At 38.4% G+C, this 21,367-nt stretch overlaps 1 protein-coding gene across 8 annotated transcripts in view; it reads right to left on the bottom strand.

Moving 5' to 3' along the window:
• The window catches only part of VRK1 (VRK serine/threonine kinase 1), a 106,925-nt gene that overhangs the window by 27,956 nt on the left and 57,602 nt on the right, over positions 1-21,367 (bottom strand). For all 8 annotated transcript variants that reach the window (XM_072839865.1, XM_072839866.1, XM_072839868.1 and 5 more), the window contains exons 2-5: positions 14,209-14,373; positions 9,670-9,725; positions 1,874-1,943; positions 970-1,057 (exon numbers count right to left, since the gene is read on the bottom strand). In XM_072839865.1, coding sequence (XP_072695966.1) covers positions 970-1,057; positions 1,874-1,943; positions 9,670-9,725; positions 14,209-14,373 — 379 coding nt within the window. The remainder of the gene's footprint in view (positions 1-969; positions 1,058-1,873; positions 1,944-9,669; positions 9,726-14,208; positions 14,374-21,367) is intronic.

Genomic DNA, 21,367 nt, shown 5'->3' with positions numbered 1-21,367 from the left:
GTGGCCACGTGCTCCGCCATGCCAATCACTGTGATCGCTCGGCCTTTGCCAGTGACTAGTTTAAGAATGAGCACTGATACAACCCCAACCAAGAAAACACGAGAGGAAGGGAGGTTCCCTTGCAGGAAAATGAAACACACAACAAGCAATACTTTCTACTGCTGTGGGCTGCTGTGTTTGCATGTGATGCCTAGAAATAGGGCAGCTAGCCACCCTGGGACCACATAACAGAGAATTAATACAGCACAAAGCCAAGAAGAGGGCAAAAGGGCATGATAAAGGAAGCAAGATGATCACTCCAGAGAGCTGAGTCATTTTTCCTTTACCTGCAGCTGAAAGCACCCAATACACCCCCAGAGCCAGACTAAATCTACTCTTCATATAGCTACCAGCCTTATTCCAAGAAGCTCCAGTCATTCATTCAAGTATTTTTAAAACATCAATCACTTTAAAGTATGGGAGGTTTTCTCCAACTCAGCTGTGCCAACTATGTTCTCTCTCCAATCTCGGAACTCCTAAGACATGAACGATTTGGAGTTACACAATTTAGCAGCACTTAGGGGTTTTAATCGTTTCATATATGTTTGTTTCTTCTCATCAGCTAGACTGAAACGTCATAAAGAGGGGGACGATGCTATGGGTAGATCATATATCTAATATGAAACACCGAATTGAAGCCTGAAGGGCTCCCTTTCACATTAAGGATATGGAGCATGCTTCCTTCCTTATTTGTAAGAGAAATAAATGCAAGGTGCATTTGCTTTGTTCCTACTCATCAGCTGGGTTCCTCCAGTCAGTTGCTAGTGCTTTTGCACAAGTCCTCCAGACTCTAAATAATGTCTTGTTCATCTCTGTCAAGTGCATGCCATGTAGCCCAGATGAAGGCCCAGCAGTACTGCAGGTACTCAGTAAACAGTAAATGGTGAATGCTCAACAGTGAGAAGAAAAACAATACATGCATAGTTTTACCTCTTTCCATTTTTATCATGTAGACCAGACCCCCAGTACTTAGGGACACCCAGGTACTTCAGTTTATGGGTACGAATCCACTTCTGAACTACAAGTTAAAAACACATGCTTGTGATTTCACTTTTGTTTTAAATAAATCTCCTTTTTTCATTTTTTAAATTGTTAAGAGTAGAATGTACTTATACATGCAATAAGATTTCATCTTTTTTTCATAAAAAAGGGAACACGTTATAATAACAAATAACAAGTACCTTACAATCAAAGCATTTTTATTAACCCACAAAATTGTGTTACCCTGCTCTAAACACTGTCTTTAAAATGAAAAATCTGTGAAAGGCATTTTAAAAAAAAAGAAAATCCAACCACAGTAACTCTAGTGGCAGTTACTAGCTCTAATGATGTAAATGGTTACTTGCTTCTCCAGAAAGACTTAATTTTTACCCAACCTAGAAGTTGTTTACCTCATTTCTAAAGGTTGTCAATCAGGAAATGAAGCTCAAAGGAGGGTGGCTTGAAGAGGTCCTGCTCTCTTCCCAGTAGTCTGTTCTAATTCATCAATTACAAAATCCCCCTCCACCCAGGTTATGCTGTCCAGACTTTAGAAAAATGTCTCAAAAAGACTGGGATGGATATCCTTAAATCCTATGCATGAATTAGGATTACTTCTCAATTTTTAACAATATTTCCTAAATCATATATCCTTTACTAACTTTATTCTATATATTAATATAGGTGAAATCTTATATCAGAATTCTTTTATACACACCTCATCAAAATGAAATTTATTTACGAAGTAGAAAATAAAACTAACAAAGCATCAGAGTATCAGACCCAGTGCTCTAGTCCTGAGTTCACACAAGCAGTGGTCACTTTGAGACTGTACACGTATGTATGTATTCCTTACTTTGCTCTGGTTTGGCTGCTCGCTGGTAGAACTTCAGTTCAGTAAAGAGAGGTCCGTTGTCACTGGGTTCCTTAAAACATAAGAGGTAATTGGTGCTAGCAGTGCTTAACATTATGGAGTCATTTTCAATGAAACTTCAAAAAGCACTAACATCAGTATTTTTTTCCAATATAATTAATTGTATTACTTAAGTTTGTAACTATGTTTAAGGCATACACTCTTTGGAAATGTTTTAGATATTCTCAGAAGAGTCTGTGAGTCTTACATTTTTCTCAAGGTCCACTTCTGTAAGTGATAAAACTTAAAAAACACATATACGGCTCAGTCTTCACAGAAGTTTAAGAACAATCTTTAAACTCGTTTTCATCTTTATTAAGCTTTCTCTTAAGCAATGATTGGCAACCATGTGAACTGTCTCAACAAGGGGCTACCAGAGGTTTCTGAGATCTAATAAAATTCTAACACCTAACTTAACCCATCAGTGTCAAAATCTAACTCTTTTCCCTGTTTCTCAAAGCAGTTGTATCTAGTTGATCAGGACCGGCAGAAACCAATCTTGTCAGAGGGAATCTTCTGGAACTCCAGAGCAAGCAAGCACTATCCACTTAGCTGCATCCCTTTCTTGCTGACAACTGATTCCCGCCTTTTTCAAACTAAGAAGCCCTACAACATCCCACATGATAATTCAAAGTCAAGAGGAAACCAGGGCTCAGTAATAATTGTTTCCCACCAACTTTACTGAACTACATTCATTTTACATTTTTAGGGGCAGTAACAGGTAAGATGATTTGTGAAGAGGTATACATGCACAAAAAGGTATGGACAAACAAGAAATGTCAGCCTGTTGGGAATTTTGCCTTTGTTAAACAGATATGGAAGGGTAAAACAGATCTTACAATTTTGTGGGTTTTTTAAATAGTAAATTGTATCTGAATCAAAAGTGGTTATTAGGTCATGTTTGATCATTTCTGTTTTATTTACCGAGAACCTGAGAAAAAATCTGAAAAGCAGTAAAAACTTCAAACTAGGAAGCTAACATTTCCCAGCTAAATTTTAGGGTTGCTTTTCCTTTAGGAAATATGGGAAGAAAGTTATTTTGGACAAAACATCCGTGTAGCTGGAGTTCCAGGGTCAGCAGAGCATTAGAAAAAATGACAATGAGGCCCACTAGCTTCAGGAATCTCCAGTTACAGCACCTGTAGGAAGACTAGTCAGCCAATCTGCAAACAGTCAGGCAGTACCTAGTTAAGAATGAGCACTCGACAAACAGGCACCATAAGTAACTAACACGTGGATCAGAACTTGAAAATAAATTTGCCTTGTTCCAGGTAAGTATACTTGTCAGCCCAGCATTAGAACAGAATGGTACACAAGGTCTGGCATCTCACTGCCTCTTAAGAAGTAGAAACTAACCAACATACAAAGTATGAGTCCAAATTCCTAATTTTTAGACTCAATACCCCAAATTTTGCCACAACCCGTGGCTCCTTTTTGGCATCAACGCTCTCTAGACAGACACCTGTGTGTGGTCAGAGCCCACCGCTAGGCCTCCAGCAGAAGTAGCAGTCTCAGTGTAAGAAATGAAGAAGTAGGAATTCAAGAGATGAAATTTTGGTGAAGTTACTCTCCAAAGGCTAACTTTTAGAATAGCTTATTAATATAATTCAGGTTTGAAAGGGGTTTTCCTAAGACAAATCCTGGCTTATTACCATCAGTATAAAATTCTGATTCATTCCCTTTCAACCTATGTCATATCAACTTTAATTTTCAAACTTCCCTTTGGGCAATAATTTATTAAACTTATAATAATAAAAATCAACCTATATAAATCAGACTATTATAATGAAAGCCCCACTACAATGAAGGCTCTTTGAGCTCATTTCATACTTTTTCTAATCCAATAAGGTTCCATTATAACAAAATAAAGGAGCTACTTCCTTGGCATTGCACTCTGGCCAAAGCTCGCTATTTCTGTGGAAGAAAATACCTTAACTCATAACTAAAATTTTATTAACATATTTCAAATCTAAAATACTTTGCCAACTCTATAATAGCCAAGATTTAGAAAAGAAATTGGGACTGACATTTTAACTAGAATATCACTAAACGTTTCTTTAAGACTTCTAAGTGTCAAAATGAAGATGACAACAGAAAAAAAATTAAAATGTGATATATTTCAATGGCACCCTCTAAAAGCAACTGGCTGCCATTTAAAAATGAAGCTGTATAAAGTTTCCCCTTCCTACCAAAAAATTATGATATATGAATTGAAAATTCAGGTCACTTCTCATAAAGTCAGTGAGGAAAATGAAACATCAGTCTGCAAACTTCTTGCCAGGAAACTTTGAAATACAGGCTTTATGATCGTTCATACTGTAAAGTGACCACGATATAAAGAACTGTTAGGATACAAGACCTAAAAGTCTACCCATCCCACCCCCCCACCCACCCCTCCCCGCTCAGTTCTGCTCTGAGCTCACTGATGGGACTGCAGTCGGTCAGTCTGGGGGAGTTCACTGAAAACTATCAACTGTGTTAACAAGATAACACAAGAGAGTATTTTTTTCTCCTTGCATAATCCAACTTAGTACCAATTTCCCATTTCCCGCTGCACATCATCTTTCCTGAGGCAAAACACGGTATCTTGCAGTTAACTAGAGGCAGAGAATACAAGTTTACCATGTCCGGTGACCCCAGCATCACGACTCCAAGGCTGCTCCCCTAAGTCTGTAAGGATAAGGCCCTAATCTAAACCATGATCATTTGGTAGGAGGGAGAATATATTTAGTATGCACCGAAACCTCTATCTTAAATCTGTCCTAACTTCAAGACCAAATGTAAAAAACATGTGGGCTAACCATCCAAAGCTCTTTCATAGAGCAGGTAGGTATGCATATGAGCAGCAACCAAATTTTCTGACAAATCTTGCACGCTGAGGCGGAAGCCCTACCACAAGCACGGGATACCTGCTGCCTCTACTGAATGAAACGATCCACAAAGGTAAACATGAGCATGCATGAGTCCACTGAAAATAATTAAAGTGCTTTGTGCACCACACTCTACCAGTGGTTCTCAACCTTGAGGCACAAAAGAATCCCCTGGGGAGCTTTACTAAAAATACCAATAGCCAGGCTCTGCACTCAGAGATTCTGATTATACTGCACAACCCGATAGAGAATCACTTTTTGATTTGATATAGCATTGCACTGTTAAGTCTAATTTCATAATAAAACTTGCCTTCAAAAAAAATTTTTTTAAGGATTTACCTATCTGAGAGAAAGAGAGCACACACAGAGGGAGATACAGAAGTAGACTCCCTGCTGAGCAGGGAGCCAGATGTGGGACTCGATCCCAGGACCCTGGAATCATGACCTGAACCAAAGGCAGACATTTAACTGACTGAGCCACTCAGGTGCCCCAGCCTTCGATTATTTCTTAAATAACATCTGCTGGAGTGATTTTTCTCCAAAAATAAAGTATGTGCTTATTTTAGATTTTGGAAATATTTTGGTATATTTTCTTCACATACGTGGTTATTTCATAAAATTACTTTGATACCACACATAGTTTTGTATCTTGCTTTTTATTTTTTTGTAATTTTTTTTAAATTTATTTATTCCTGAGAGACTAGAGACAGAGGCAGAGACACAGGCAGAGGGAAAAGCAGGCTCCCTACGGAGAGAACCCAATGTGGAACTCGATCCCAGGACCCCAGGATCAGGCCTTGAGCCACAGGCAAGATACTCAACCACTGAGCCACCCTGGCATAACCATATCTTGTTTTTTTTAGTAATTACTTATGAAACTTCCCCAAAGAGTAGTTCCTGTACCTTGAAAATATGATTAATAGCCCCTAATGTTTTAAATGGCAAATGTTCATAAAGTTGATTTTCATACTGGAAAGATCTGATACTCATTTTACAGGTTTGTGTTTGATGAACCATCTCCATTTTTAATATTACAAAGCTCTGAGAGTAAGACTTACAGAATAGTAGTTTTAGTAGACAGAGCTACAGCATGTCACAAGTGAAGGCAAATCATGCTACTTGAAAAGACACAGACCAGAGATGAAAGTGAGTGGTCTCAAGAAATCAAAAGGTGGTGAGAAATTATGGCTACAACGTTTTCAGAAGAATAAAACTAAAAACTGCATAAAGAAAACAGGTTTACAAGAAAGTCCTTATCACTAAAACTTGAAATCCAGCTAAGGAGAGAAACACAAAATTAAAAGCAACTGTAGCCTAGGAAGGATATTCGCATCTGAAATGGTTAAATAAATGTAAACAGAATGAATGCTGCTGGAGTTTCAGGTTCTGAGAGGACGAGGAGGATCTGGGGAAGGAAGAGCAACAGCAGCGACTCGCATTCCCTGAGAGGGTTGAAAGGGAAAGTCAGTAATTCTGATTTGTTCATGGCATGCTTCCAGGATCACAGACCAACTATCACATTGAAAATGTTAGTAAGATATTAAATGCAAAAGAGAAATCGACTGAATATTTATCACTGTCCTAATTACAAAGAGAAGGAGTAATACAGGTCAATGGAAATAGAACTACATTAGGAGACAGGAGAGACGCAGAGCACTAAACTAGGTTTGGTAACAACGGGCTTTAAACTTAGAAATAAAGAGTAATTTACTTCCTTATGTTAAGCAGTTAGGAAATGCCTGTTCCAACCCATTTTTTTCATAATTCTGTTAAGTAAAACAGGTAGTACAAATGAAGTTAAAGTGACTAACTGAAGTACTTAGAATGACCCATAATAAAGAAGAGCATCTTAATTCTAAACTAAACCGCAGCTGGAAGAATCTCAGCCATAGAGAAGACAGACATGGTGACCTAGCAGCTCCGCCTGTAAGATGCAGCCCTGGCGCTATCCGTCCAACACATGGGGAGGGCGGTATAGGTCAGCCAGCTGCAAGGGGGTCTCAGCGAACCACATTTTTGAACCTCAAGATTATGAGAAGTCATAAGTGGACTTGCTCTCCTCTCACAATGGAAACTTTTTAAAGACCTGAAGACTAGTCTTACCCGTAGATTTTAATCTGTTGTATCAAAGACGAACAACTCAATTTAATATTAAGAACTTTCCTTCCTCTGATAGAGCAGCAAACTGAGTATTTCAAGAGGAATATTAGTCCACAAAGAGAGAAAAATCCAAAATGAAAAGGGCTTAAAGAAAAGCAAAATGGCAGGACACGCCCATCAAGGCGTCAACTTTACTTCCATTTACAGGCCTCATGGAGTAACTTGGGCCCCAGTTAGCCCCCCATGCTGTAAACAAATATAAAAACTGGACAAAACAGATGAAATTATTCCTTTCAGACATTAGACAGAACAGGAAGCACAGACTGTGACCTCTAAAAAATGGGAAACAAACCAGGAAGCCTGGTGGCTCAATGGATTAAGCGTTTGACTTTTGGTTTCAGCTCAGGTCCTGATCTCAGGTTCCTGGGATCGAGCCCCACATCAGGGTCTAAGCTAAGCAGAGAGCCTGTTTGAGTTTCTCTCCCTCTCCTTCTGCCCCTACCTCCTGCTTGCACTAAGTAAATACACAAATAAAATTTAAAAGAGGGGGAGGAGGGGGACAAACACAATGAGCCCCAGGCCAGCCCTGGCTTTCCTTACAGAGGCACCTGGAGTAAAAAGGAGATGAATCAGGGTTCTATGGGATAAGAAGACCACACACCAATAACCCTGATGCCAAAACCAAAAAATGAGATTAGACATTTTTAAAATTTAGAGATATTAGAAAAAAGATTAAAGACTGCTATCCCTCATGAACAAATATGGAAAAATCCTTAACAAAATACTGGCAAATCAATTCAGCATTATGTAAAAAGCATAATACATCATAACTAAGTGTAGGGTATGTTAAGAATAAAAGTTTTACGCTCAAATTACCAATCAATATCACTGCCACATTAACAGAATAAAGGAGAAAATCCTATGATCCATCTCAAAAGATGCAGAAAAAGCATTCAGAAAACAAACAGGCAAACTACAAGCTGGAAGAAAATTTTTACAACTCACACATGTGGAATGGGACTTGCATTCAGAACAATGCTCTTACTACTCAATTATAAAAAGCAAAACCACCTAGTTATTTCAAACAAAAACTGAGGAGACACTTCACATTCATATATGAATGGTCAATAAGCACAATTACTTGGAAAAACTAATCAAAATCAGGCATCAGGTAAAACTATGAGACACTGCTACACACCCAACACCACAGCTGCAAAACCAATCTGACAACTGCACATATTAAAGAGGATGTGGAGCAACCAGAACTCTCACACATCACCAGTGGATGTGCAAAATGGCATAACCACTTTGGAAATCTGTCTGGTACTTTCTTATAAATTTGAATATACACCCTCCCTATAAACCAGCAATTTTCCTTCCAGGTATTTATCCAAGAAAAATAAAAACCTTGTACAAAAGTTTTTGTAGACAGTTTATTCATAATAGCCAAAAACTGTCTATCAATAGGAAATGGAAAAAACTGTATAATATCTGAGCAGTAAGATTGAACGAGTAATCAATATACCAACAATATGAATGAGCCCATTAAACATTTTGCTAAGCATAAGTCAGAAAGCAAACAGTATATACTATATACCATTTATATGATAATTCTAGACAAGAATAATTAGTCTACAGCACAAAAGAAAATTAAAAAAAAGAAAACCTCAGATAAGTGGTTACCTCAAAGGGTACAGGAAAGGATACAAGAAATCTTTCTGCAGTGACAGAAATGTTACATATTTTGATACAGGTGGGAGCTGTACAGGTATATGCACCTGTCAGAAGTATTCAAATTATTTAATACCTATAAATTTCCTTGTAAAAACAATGCCTGAATAAAAAAGTGTTAAAAACAATCCCAAAAACAATTCAGGTACAAAAGAGTTAATTCACAAGGGATCAAATACATTCCTCATTGAAAAGAAAATAAAGTAAAGCAAACAAAAAAACAAAACTTCAGGATAATTCTGACTTCGGTAGTCTTTAGGAAAAAAGGAGAGTTGGAGAACATATGTCAGTACTTTGCCTAAATAACAGACCCTGTTATCTCTTCTATTAAACAAAAGCGTGTTCTTCATAAGGAGTAAAGAACTTCGAGGGAGGAGTTACAAATATAACTTTGTAAGCAGAAAGATGTGTAATATATTCTAAACAAAAAATAGTAGTTTTAATGCCTTTTAGTGCACCCAAGGTATAAGCTGACCTGACTATTCAAAGTATGCTTATATCAGATGGGATGCTGTCAACTTTTACTTGTTACAAACTAATTTCAGCATTAGCAAAAGAAAGTTCAAAGTGATGATTAAATAAGTAATTTATTAAAATGGATGGAGAAGGGAAGAAAACTGGAAATAAAATGAAAAAAATTGACAAAGCAGTTCAGAAGCAAATGCAAGAAAAAATACCATACAATTTCACTAAAATATATAGTCTTACGGGATATAAATAAAAAGCATCTCTATTGTAAATATAGCTAAAATAAAAGAATGAGATGAATTTTTTTATTCTACATCTGTACACCTCCCTGATTCATTTTTCCCCTAAAAACCAAGATCACTCTAACTCAAAAGGGAAGAAATGGACTTTTTGAACTTAAATTATTTAAAATTATAAAGATATTTTTTGTCTTCTTACATGTTTATTAATAAACATTGTTAAAAATGTAGTATCTTATAGTTTAATTCTAGTTATCAAAAAGGATGTCATACAAAATAAACCATACACCCATTCAACAAAAAAAGAAAATAAGCTAAAATATTTTCTTACCACTTTTACAACACAAGGTGCATCGCTGCCCACCGACTTTGAAGAATTCATATCAGCTGTTTGAAAAAGTGACATATGTAATATTAGAACAAGAAGTAGCATTATTTTAATTAACCTGTTACAAACCTGTTAATATTTAGGTCTGTATATCTATAACTCCTTGATAGGATAAATTTCAGTTCCCAAATATGTGTCTCAGGATATCATTATAGTATATTTCACCAATTTGAAGGCTCTTTTTTTTTTTTTAAGATTTAACAGATCTGAAAATGGAATGCATGTTATAATTATTGGTATCTTTAATCCGATCATCAATTAAGTATGGAAAACTCTGAGTTAAAGATTTATTTAATTCAAAAGTACTCATAGCCTTTGATATGCTAATGAAGGTTGTGAATTCCCAAGAGGATAATAACTGATGACATTTCTTAAATTTCACAAACCAGGGGCAAAAAAAAAAAAAAGAAAAAGAGGGTAAGAAAAGAGGGAGCTAAAGTTCCAAAAAGCACTAGTTTTGGGGGGAAAACTCATCTATATCAACAATTCAGGATGTTTGGCACTAGAACTTTGAACTAATCATAATGTGGCTGTCATTTTATTTCATGCAAATAAAGCACAGGTGCTAGATTAAGGAGTCAGGAATATAAGGCTGCCCACATTCATGAAAAAAATATTTTACCAAGTACCTACTAAATGCCATTTCTAGGAAACTGATTTAGTAATGAACAGGAAGAAATAACTGCTACTCTTATGAAGCTAACATTTCAGTGGTAGGACACAGACAGCAATTAAAACATAAAGCATGCTCAATGCTTTCAGTGCTAGAACAGGAAAACGAGGCAGGAAAGAAGGTACACACTGTTGAAAGGTCTTCAGAGAAGCCTCTCTGTCACTGGAACTGTGGTCTGAAGGCAGAGAGGGAATCAGCCATGTAAGTACCTGGGGAAGAACATTCCATGCAAACCAGCACAAAGGCCCTGACATGGAAGCCTCTGACAAGTCTAAGAAAGCAAGGAGGCAAAAGTAGCTGAAGAAAACTAAGTGAGGTGGAAAGTAATAAGGGACAGATCAGAAGCAGCAGCAGGGGACAAAGAGCAGCATGTGACGTAAGGCTGACATAAAGCTGTCACTGTGGTTGAGCTGGAGAGCCACTGGAAGGTTCTGAGAAGAGGACTGGCAAGATTAGACTTTGATTTTTCAGAATTCTTCAGGCTGCCTGGTGGAGAATGGGGTACAGAGGGCAAAAGCAGAAGCAGAGAGGTCAGCCTGGCCACAACGACACTCGAGGTGAACCAGAACGACAGCAGACAAGGTGGTGCTAAGTGGTTAGACGGTGGATGTATTTTCAAAAAGGAGTCAACAGGATTCGTTGATAAACTGGATATGGAAGGGAAAGGAAGAAAAGGAGGCAAGGAGGCCTCCAAGTTTTCAGCCTGAGCAGCTGCAAAGTTGCTACTTACTAAGATGGAGGAAGCTGTAGGAAGAGCTGGTGCTTTGGAGAGCTTTCTGTCTGAGATGCTCAGTAAACATCCAACAGGCACTTGATATACAAGTCCTGAGTTCACAAGAATGGTCCAGGTTGAAGAAAAAAATTTGAGAGTCATTGACATGGAAACACTACTCAGTTAAAGCCATGACCCTGGAAGAGCCCCTAGGGCACGAGCATAGATAAGAAAAGAAGAAACCCTAGGCCTGAGCCCTAAGGCATTCTCACATTAGTAGATGAATTGATGAAGGAGGACCAGGGGAGGAAAACAGCAGGATTTTGAAGAAACTGCAGCTACAGTACTTGAGAGTGAAGAAGGAATGCTAGAGTCACAACAGTGACTACCATGGGCATATGGTAGCTTTAAATAAGCATTCAGTGTAACAAAATATTAAAATAAGGATAGTATTCCAATAATGCTGCACAGTTCAAATGAGGAAAGGGGAAAAAGAGGCTCAGTAATTCCTTCAAACATTATATGCCACAAAACATGCCAGGCACTGGGGACACAATGAGAAGAGCTGTCCCATTGCCAAGAGAGAGAAAAGTAACTTCAATACAGTGTGGACAGTATTATGAAAGGGTTAATGCAAAGGGCCTATACACAGAGTACCTGCCCAATCCTCAGCTTTGGAAAAATGAAGCAAGAGAAGCATCACATACCGAGATCAAGAGGCAAAGGGCTGCAGGACAAAGCACAGATCCTGAGGAGATAAGAGGGATGAAGAAGCTACATAGGAATGAGAACAGAGGGAGGGTCTCTATGCCATTCTCCTACATCTGGCACTTTCTCCCCGGAGCTGCGGGGAGCCATTACAGGAATTTGACTAGGCTAGATCACTCAAGCCAAAGCCATGAATGATGAGACGCAAGGGGGCCAGGAAGGTAGCAAAGAAGAGCCACCACCACAGTGAGAATCCAAACAAGATGTGAAAATGACCAGCACTAAGGCAAGGTCGGCAAAGATGGAGAGAGTTGTCACACAGGTAAAGCCACAGGACTAGGTGAAGTACTTGGGACACTGGTAAAGGAACACTTAATGCCTTCCGGTGTCTGGCCTGAGATATGCCTCTCCTGGTCACAAGAGAGCCGGTGGGTGCCCTGCAGGCCCCTGGCCACGGGATGCACGCAGCAGATCAAGCCCCTGGCTACAGATAAAAGATGGGGAAGTCGACAGTCAAAACACAGCAAGAGCAGCCATGAAATCGATAAAAGCACTCAGAGCAGAACCCACAGAATGAAAAGTGAGCCGAGGAAGGAAAGCTGGAGAACCCAGAAGTCCCTGCGAGGATGCCTATGCATCTCCACAGGCAGCAGGACAGCGAGAGGGGACGTGCTCCCGTGAAAGACATGGGAGCAATCTTCCCAAGAAGAAAAAAAAAATGGTAGCAAACACTGCAGGAAATATCCAAAATAATTCAAAAGTAATCTTTTTAATTCATGAGCAAAAACTGCTGATGATCTTGACTATGGCTGCTTTTGTATGTCAGTGGGCACCAAGAGACAAACTGGAGGCAGCAATACTAAAGCAAATCCAGATTGATCAATCCAGCTCTATAAAAGCAAAGCTTTATTAAAGGAATCTGTCAAATCATTGGACATTAACAGTACCTACTATTAGATGGCACTTTTTAATGATAAATACAAACACCAATAAAAGAGCACAAATGCAGTGGGAGTGGCAAATGTTCCAAAGGTTACAAATGTAAAGTAACTACTACAAAATGAAGAACCTACTTGTGTCAGGTTCCCACTCCTAACATGGAATGTCCTAAGTGCACACATTCTGCAGAACAGCTTATAGAATCTACCATCTCTAACCCCTAAGGTCAAACCTATATAACCTGGCCACTAACCTTTCTTGGTTAATACATATTTTCACCTCAACAGATAGCCTGGTCTACTACAGCGGGCTTGGCCCTCAACAAAACTAAAGAATCAACACCCATCTCCCAAAGACAGGTGCCACTGACCTAGAGAAATCCTATTTACAGCATACAGTAGAGCACTGGGCTCCAGGCTGTCTCAGGAACACAGCCCTAGAGGCTACGGCTAACCCTACAGCCCGCTGGCCCTGGAGGAGTTGGAGTCGGACCCTCCTAAGAAGATCCTCATCTCGTGGGCAGCTCTCAAACATCAGCACACATCCAAATCACCTGGGGTACTTGTTCAGTCTCACTGCTGGGCCCTCTCTCTACATATGGCATCTGATTCCTAGGCCTGGTTGTGGAGCTGAGAATCTCAGTGCTAAGAAGTTTCCACTACTAACACTAACCTAGTATCTAATAATAGTATCCTGAGTAACACATTGCTTGAAAGAAAAAAGGGTTCCATTACTAAAAATAAAATTTTATAAACCTCAGAGCAGAAATTAAATAATTAGGTAAATAACTAAATCAAGATTAGAGGTGGAGTAGGATATATCATGGAAAAGTAAGAAAGAAATTGCAAAAGCAAACATGAAATATATCACTATTAATACTCCAAGTGAAGCAGTCAGCTTTAGAAGCAATGAGGTAAAATATTTTTTAAATCAATGATTTAGTTAACCTACAGAATCTCAGGGTTCCACATGGGTCCTCCAAAATTTCAAGGTAAGTATGCTAATTAATAGCACATTTAATCAGGCCTAGTATGCAATTTTCAGGTCATCCAATTCCACTACAACGATTTGTAGGGTCATAGAGAAAGAAAAAAAAAAAAATTCACACCTGTTATCTGAAAATCTCCAAATTAAACCAAAACAGAGGGAATAAATCCCAATTGAGTGAAGGTGGGGAAAGAAAGATGGCCATGGCTTTCTCCGGGTCTCAGAAGAAACTGAGAATATACAGAATATCTTAAAAATCTAAAGCACAATATTACAGATCTATCACCCTCTTTTTCTACTGCGAGTAAATCTACTATCTTCTTCTCCACTCCTGTAACAGAGATGCGTTTTCGTCTAATCATACAGTATTAAGTTGAATGTCGATAATTAGGAACATCCTGTAAAAGCTCCTGAGAAATTATTTGATAAGAAAACATGTAAATCTTTGGACTGGTACACTTACCAAGATATATACAGCCGAAGCCACCCTGGCCAATGGGCGATCCTAGTTTCCACTCCTTCTTTGTCATGTCCGTGATTATCTCCCCAGCTGCAAAGTGTTCTGCAAGTCGTCTCTTTGCAGGGCCCTGTCTTCCAGCTTGAGCTGCTTTTACACGAGGCATTTTCACTATAACATGAAAGAGAGCGACACTCAGAATTATAATCCTAGAAGTGCTGAAAACATTTTCCACTAAGGGATGCTCGGTGCTGCAAAGGTGCTTTCCAAATGAGGAAGAGCATTTACGACACGATAGGGGATGCTTTCTTAACACACAATCCATCGTCACGTCTCTGTGAAGATTACATTATCATCCCCATCTTACAGATGAGGAAATGAAGGCTCTACACCTAAAAGCAGCAGAGCAACAGACATCGCTCTGAAGACTAACCTGACTCCAAAGCCTTGATGCTGTGGCCCACAATTACCCAGGGAAGGAGTGGACCTTTCCAAACAGTGATAAGGAAACGGCGGCTGTTTGGTCTTTCGGGTTCCCAAGAAAGGCAAAGCTGGCAACACGCAGCGCTCCATGCTTCCCTTCTCACACCTATGCTTCTGGAAGTGAATCTGGATTCACCTTTCTCACTCAACAGCGGAGTTTAACATAACATTCAGAGAAGCTGCGTGTTACTGTGAAAACAGCTCTGGGCTAGAATCAAAAGCCCCAGATTCTAGTACCACTGACACCAATTAGTCACTTCTCTCTGGGCTGTAAGTGCCCTGAGATCTAGCTTGCCTCACAGAGAGAGAACCCTGGGCAGGGGCGGGGCAGGAGGGCCTCAAACTCTCAGTTCCACAACTACTAATTGGAAAAGATTTAAAACAAATACTTTCTCAGAGGCCACAGTCTGCAACACTTTGAAATGGCTGTTCAGGTGAAGGACAGGCTGTTTGTTAAGACAGAACAATTACATTACATAAGGTGTCTTGGTTTGGAGCCCAGATATTCTAAGGACATACACCGGAAATTAGATGCGGAAATATCCATCCACAATCATGCCACGTACATAAACTCTACATATGCAAATGTTCTTTATTAACTTATTGGAGATTTTTAAATTTAATTTTTCCTTTAGAATACCAATCCCTCTTCACTGTCCAAATCTTCTCTAAGAAAACATCTCCAAAATAAATTAATGTGACTATTATTTCTTCCTAACAATTCCCTTAATTGTATTTTTAATCATTGTAAAGTCTTCCTGAATGAAATTTCAGTGTAAACTGTAATAGCCTAGACTCAATACCCCAATCAAGGTGACTTTTACAGCTATGGTTGTAGACGGAGTACAAGAAATAGGCAAGACAAAAAAAGAAAAAAGAGAAAGAAAGAACCTAGACACAGCACTTCCAAATGCTAAAATGGATGCCTTCTAAATTTACCCCACTGTAACAAATCATCAGAGTAATCTCCTATTTGATGATTTCCTTATAGTAGTCAAGACAGTTTAAAATGAGTCAAAAAAAAAAGACTTTTCCTCTTTCAGTAACTCAAGATAGTAACCAGACTATCTTTTGTGTTTTACTATAATTCCTTTCCAAAAGTGGCCATATTTCAAATGAAATATGCTAGCTCAGCTTCTACTCAATATAAATTGTGGTCAACAAAAAGTGTTTTTTCTCCAAATTAAGTGGTTAGCTTTTACTCTGAGTGTTAGTCCTATACCCTACTGGTAACAATTAATGCAGTCTGGAATGACTTTTTTCCTTCCTAAAAGCAGCCCCACAGAATCAGCCATCACTGAGAGTCTCTCAATTCACTGTACAAATCAGAGGCAGCACACCTATTTAATCTCCCTAAATTCCCCCATAAAACCAGAAAGGACAACTAGAGAACAAACTCAAACCCAAAGGACAGTATCTACAACAAAATGAGGCAACAGTATTCCCTACATCCACGAACTCCAAAATGGGAGTGGGTGAAGATGCCACGGGCAACAAGATGACCTACATGCCACCAGCTGCTGTGAGGAAAGGAGCAGAAGCCAGGGTAGTGTTTCTGACGAATCTGAGGATCCCCAAGTTACCCCAGGTTGCCTCTAGAGGCACAGAGACAACGTGGAAGCTCAGCAGCTGAAGCTGAGGAGGGCCCTGCACACTCCCAAAGCCGGCGCATGCGGGGCTCTGCTGGCCTCCACAGCTCACAAGACCAAGCAGCCAAAACTCACGCTCAGGTCAAAGCCTCCCCAGGTGGATCAGAAACTGCTGGGAATGGAATCCAAACTGAGCATCACAAAGATAATACAAAGAAAGGAAAAAGAAGGTTCAAACAAACACAATAGCAGATTTGTAAGTTAGCCTCCATGTTTTGGAACACTATACCAAAACAAAACAGTACAGAACAGAAAAGGAGGTTCTAGAATATGACACAAAGTCAACCTGAACTATACCATCCAGAACTAATTGCACATAAAAGAAAAATTGCTTATAAAATTCAGCAAAACAAAAAAGGATCCAAACCTAGTCCCGTGCAAATTGAAATTTTTTTAAAGTCCCTGCAGAAAAATACATAAAACATGCCTGCCAAAAAGTTGAGAGCTATGAAGCAATATTTCAAAACAAGCTTAAAATTTTTTATATGGAAAGACTAACAGAGATCAGAATTAGAAAAACTCAGAAACCAAGCGATAGAAGGGAATAACTAAAAAGTCACAATCATTTCAGAGATGAAAACTAAGCTAGAAGGAACATCAGACTGAAGGCAGTTTAAACACTGTGACTTAACAGAAATAGAAAGTGAAAAGGAAAAAAATTTAAAAATCAAAAAGGGTGAAAAAGATAAACATTTCAAGAAAAAAGTCATAGATTTAGAACGCAAAAAGAAAAGCCAGTGAACATATAACAAAGAAAATCAAAGCAAGGGAACAGAATACTAAAAATGCTTTAATCTAAGAAGACTTTCCTGAACTTTAAAAAAAAAAAAAAAAAAAAAAAAAAAAAAACCTCAAAACGAAAGGTCACACCTCTCCCGGTACATGGAGAAATCAGCCCAGGACAACTCTGCGCTCAAACACACCTAGCAAAATTACGGAACCCCACGGAAAAGAAAGTATTCTTTGAGCATCCAGGCCAAAAACAGATCTCTTATAAGGAGAATAAATCAGACTGTCATCACTCTGACAGCAATACCTATGCCAGAAAAAAAAAAGGGAAAGTAACATAGTTAAGACAAAGAAACATGAACCACAGATTTTACATTCTGTTAAATTTCAAGTATAAAAACCAGAAGTGTTCTCAACTTGGAAAAAGGGAGCAAGAATCCACCAGAGAACAAGCCTCAGATATCCAAAATGCCCAAAGAAACATCGCTGGAAGACCTGGGAGTGAGCAGTAAGCAGACACTGATTTGTAGAAGCAAGACTCAACAAAGACTACAAGGACAGGATATATAACAGGCATATGTTCTGACGAAGTAGATACGGTACAACTGTTAAAAAAAAAAGGGGGGGGGGAGGAATATATGCCAAAAAACCAACTCTCGGGTAATTATACTGTAAACGATACTTGGTTTTATAAACTAAGGTTACTGTATATATAGCTGTGGAATAATGCAAATGAGCAATAATGTGATATTTTAATTGTCATGCCCCTGCATCCTTAAAAGTCAAGATTCATATATGAAAGAAAGGGGATACAGATGAAAGGCAGAAGAAGTAAGGCTAAAAATGCTTTATACAAAGATACTTTTGGGCAGCCCAGGTGGCTCAGGGTTTAGCGCCGCCTTCAACCCAGGGTGTGATCCCCAGGATGGAGTCCTACATCAGGCTCCCTGCAGGGAGCCTGTGCAGGGAGCCTGCTTCTCCCTCTGCCCATGTCTCTGCTCTCTCTGTGTCTGTCATGAATAAATAAATAAATAAAATATTTTTAAAAAGAATATACTTTTAATTCAGAAGTTATTTTATCTTCACAAAAAGCACGTGTACACGTGAACGCCCACAGGCACACCCACACACCTTTGCATTTCCTAGCCCTAGCCACAAAAAGCTTAGAAATAACCAACCCAGTAGTAATGAGTATTTCTAGTACACAAATTGTATGCTTGAAATACTGTTTCCTGTAAAAGAAATCAGATTTCTTGAAGAGATGACTGATTCCAGGTGTGGAGCTAGAAATGTACAAGATAGACTTGGAACGTCTTGTCATTTCTAGGTGTCAAGGAAGCTATCAAAAACTATGAGAGTTATGTCAGATATGTCTAAGGAGCCAACTTAAACGTTCCCACTGACCAAAGATGAGCCAATTTGACTCAATAAAGATAATAACCGCTATGGATTAAAACACATAAAATGGGTAAATCCAAGAGTTTATAATAGTAAGAAAACCTAAATGGTCACCTCTAGAGAATAACAGGAAACCACTCAATTTTGAAAGCTGCTTTAAAAAAAAAAAAGAAAGAAAGAAAAGAATCAAGCATTTATCCTCTCTTTCTTACATGAATTGTACCACTGGGTAACCAAATACTGGATGAAGAGAAATTTCTCCTTATGGGAAAATTTCAGCTAATAAATGAATAAGAATGGTTTTAGGTTAACACCACTTCCACTTCCTAATGAATTAATGGATCCAGACACTGAGCACTGATAGCTACTAACATCAAAATGTGAGAGGTGTCCAGACATATTATACGCCTCCTGATAAAAGAATACGCCACTACCCATGAAGTAATCTTGCCAAAAAATAAAAATAAAAAATTAATAGAATCTGAATCTGATCAAGCCTATCAATTCACAGGAGATGAATAGAACAGAACATGATAAACTATAACACAGGAATGCAATCAGCCAAGTCCCAAGGATGGGAAACCCTACAGTACACATGATCCCATTCCTTCAACAGATAAAGGAAAAAAACAAGAGATGGGGGAGAAGAGAGACAGATGAAAAACAACGTATCTAAAACAAAACAAAATCAGGCAAATCCATACTTAAGTATTTAAGGATGCACATTGTAGTGATAACCGATAAAGAAAAGGAAGCGATTGCCATAAAAGATAGAAGTTACTTTCAGAAGTGTAAGAAAGTTGTGATGAGGACGGGCAGGTGGTTCTATTTCCTGGTGTGCGTGGTGGTTCTAATAGCACCTGATAATTCACTAAGTCTGTGTCTGCTTAATAAGGTCTTGTGTATTGTGAAATATTTTATGGTTTTAAGCATTAAAAAATTACTGTTCCTATAATTAACAATCACCAAGGGACCAAAACTGAGAATCTTTTCAGACTCTATGAGCTTGTCCAATCAGAGACACACACACACACACACCCACGCACTCCTAAGTAAAATCTGTACTTCATTTCCTAACAACTATTGGTTGCTTTTGCTTTTTTATTTATAGGCACTTCTCATATATTCTCTAGTAAAGAGATTAGCTCTTTATATTGCAAATAGTCTCACCCGTTTGTCTTTTGAGTTTATTTTTAGCTTTTGGACTTTATGTCTGTCATCCTTGGAAAGCCTGCTCCCAAATTACTCTTTTCAAATACCTCCCATGTCTTCTTTTAGTTATCTGATGGTTTCATATTTTGCTGATATAATTTTGATTTGTCTACACTTATACTGGTGTAAGATAACCAGGGGTAGGAACACAGGAATTTTCCAAACCGTTCCCCAGTTTTTTTTCTCTGTCTCGGTCATGCATGCACGTTAGGGAGATCCACAGGTTTCGAGGAACTTAAATATATCATACAGCCTAAGTAAACTAAGGACAAAACAAGTTCATACAAAGTTGTTCTTTTATCTTTTTTTTTTTTTTTTCCACATAAAGTCGTTCTGCCAACACCCATATCCTATTTTTCCAAACAAAACCTTATTGGTTGCACTCCACTCACTCTGGAGAACACTCCTCTTCCAGCACCGTCTGAGCTGTGTCTCAGCGCCAAGACTGTCCCCTTTCTACGCCCTGCCACACCCCCATTTGACTTTAGCGTTTAGCCACCCCTCTTATTTCCTGGTTTAGGGTCACAGAAGTTCCCCTAGTTTCAGAGAATATGAGAACTGTTTCTCAATCTCCTTGTTTCTTTTCATGTGATTTCTGAAAAGGAGGAGAAGTATTTAAAACCAGAAGCCTCAACTCAAAAATCGTTAAGTTTTACAACCACAAGCATTTGCCTCAGTAACTCGGTGACTTTCCTAAAGAACTTAAAACACTAATTTGAATTCAACAATTGCCTTAATACATTATAGGTTTCTTCTACTGATGAAACCAATACCTACATTAGGTTTCTGTTAAACAATACGCTGGAGGGCACAAAACTCCACCAAACCCAACCTTTCTGCATCACTTCTGCCCACTTGGAGGAAAGCAAATCCACTATTACAGTAGTTTAGGTTTCAAAGAAAAGGAAAACTTTACTGTCACAAAACCCATTACATAATCTGACCATTTCTTTTCCCAGTGACATTAAATGAAATGCAGATGCAAGTGAAAAGCACATCAAGATGCAAATCAGCACTGCCCTTTGCTGAAATCACTCACTGCAATATTCCGTATTAGCATATTCACCAAAATTTAATTGTAAACAGAGTAATTATGGTACTAAAGTTATTAAATACACAAAGCAAGCTTGGAACTATACATATTCAAATAGAATTTCAGTGGCAGATCAACTTTTATATCTGAAACAATACCCTAATTAATAGTCAGCTCTGATAATAAAATGGTCCTATTTCTCAGATAACATTCCCAAAAAAGTTCTGCTGTGAATATTAAAACAAAGTTTTGTGAAGAGATATTCTTTTTATTTCAACAGCTATATTTATCACAATATGATACTGTATTTAGACAACTGACATTTTTCAAGTCCTGGATTCAAGTTTGGAATAATTTTTTCTAATCGCCTGCTGAAGACAGAAAAAAAGCTTGAATGGATGGTAAAGTATCACACTTGATGAGCTCTACAAATTCATCTGGCCCAAACCGGGAATCTACAGTGCAGCAATAAGGCCTGTTTATATATGGGTGACTAGCGGGGTCACATACTTCTACAGAATCTTCTTTAAATCATAAGCTTCTGTGATATGTTTTTAAACTGCAATGGAGACAAACTGACTCATGGATAATTCTGAACAAACTGGACTATTCACCATTCTATTAACATAGTACCTACAAATTCTTCTGTGTGAAGCTTTTT

The sequence above is a fragment of the Canis lupus genome, chromosome 9 (genome assembly GCF_048164855.1).
Source record: "Canis lupus baileyi chromosome 9, mCanLup2.hap1, whole genome shotgun sequence".
In the NCBI taxonomy this organism is placed as follows: domain Eukaryota; kingdom Metazoa; phylum Chordata; class Mammalia; order Carnivora; family Canidae; genus Canis; species Canis lupus.
The sequence above is the reverse complement of the archived record's forward strand: the minus strand, read 5'-3'. Positions and strand labels throughout refer to the sequence as shown.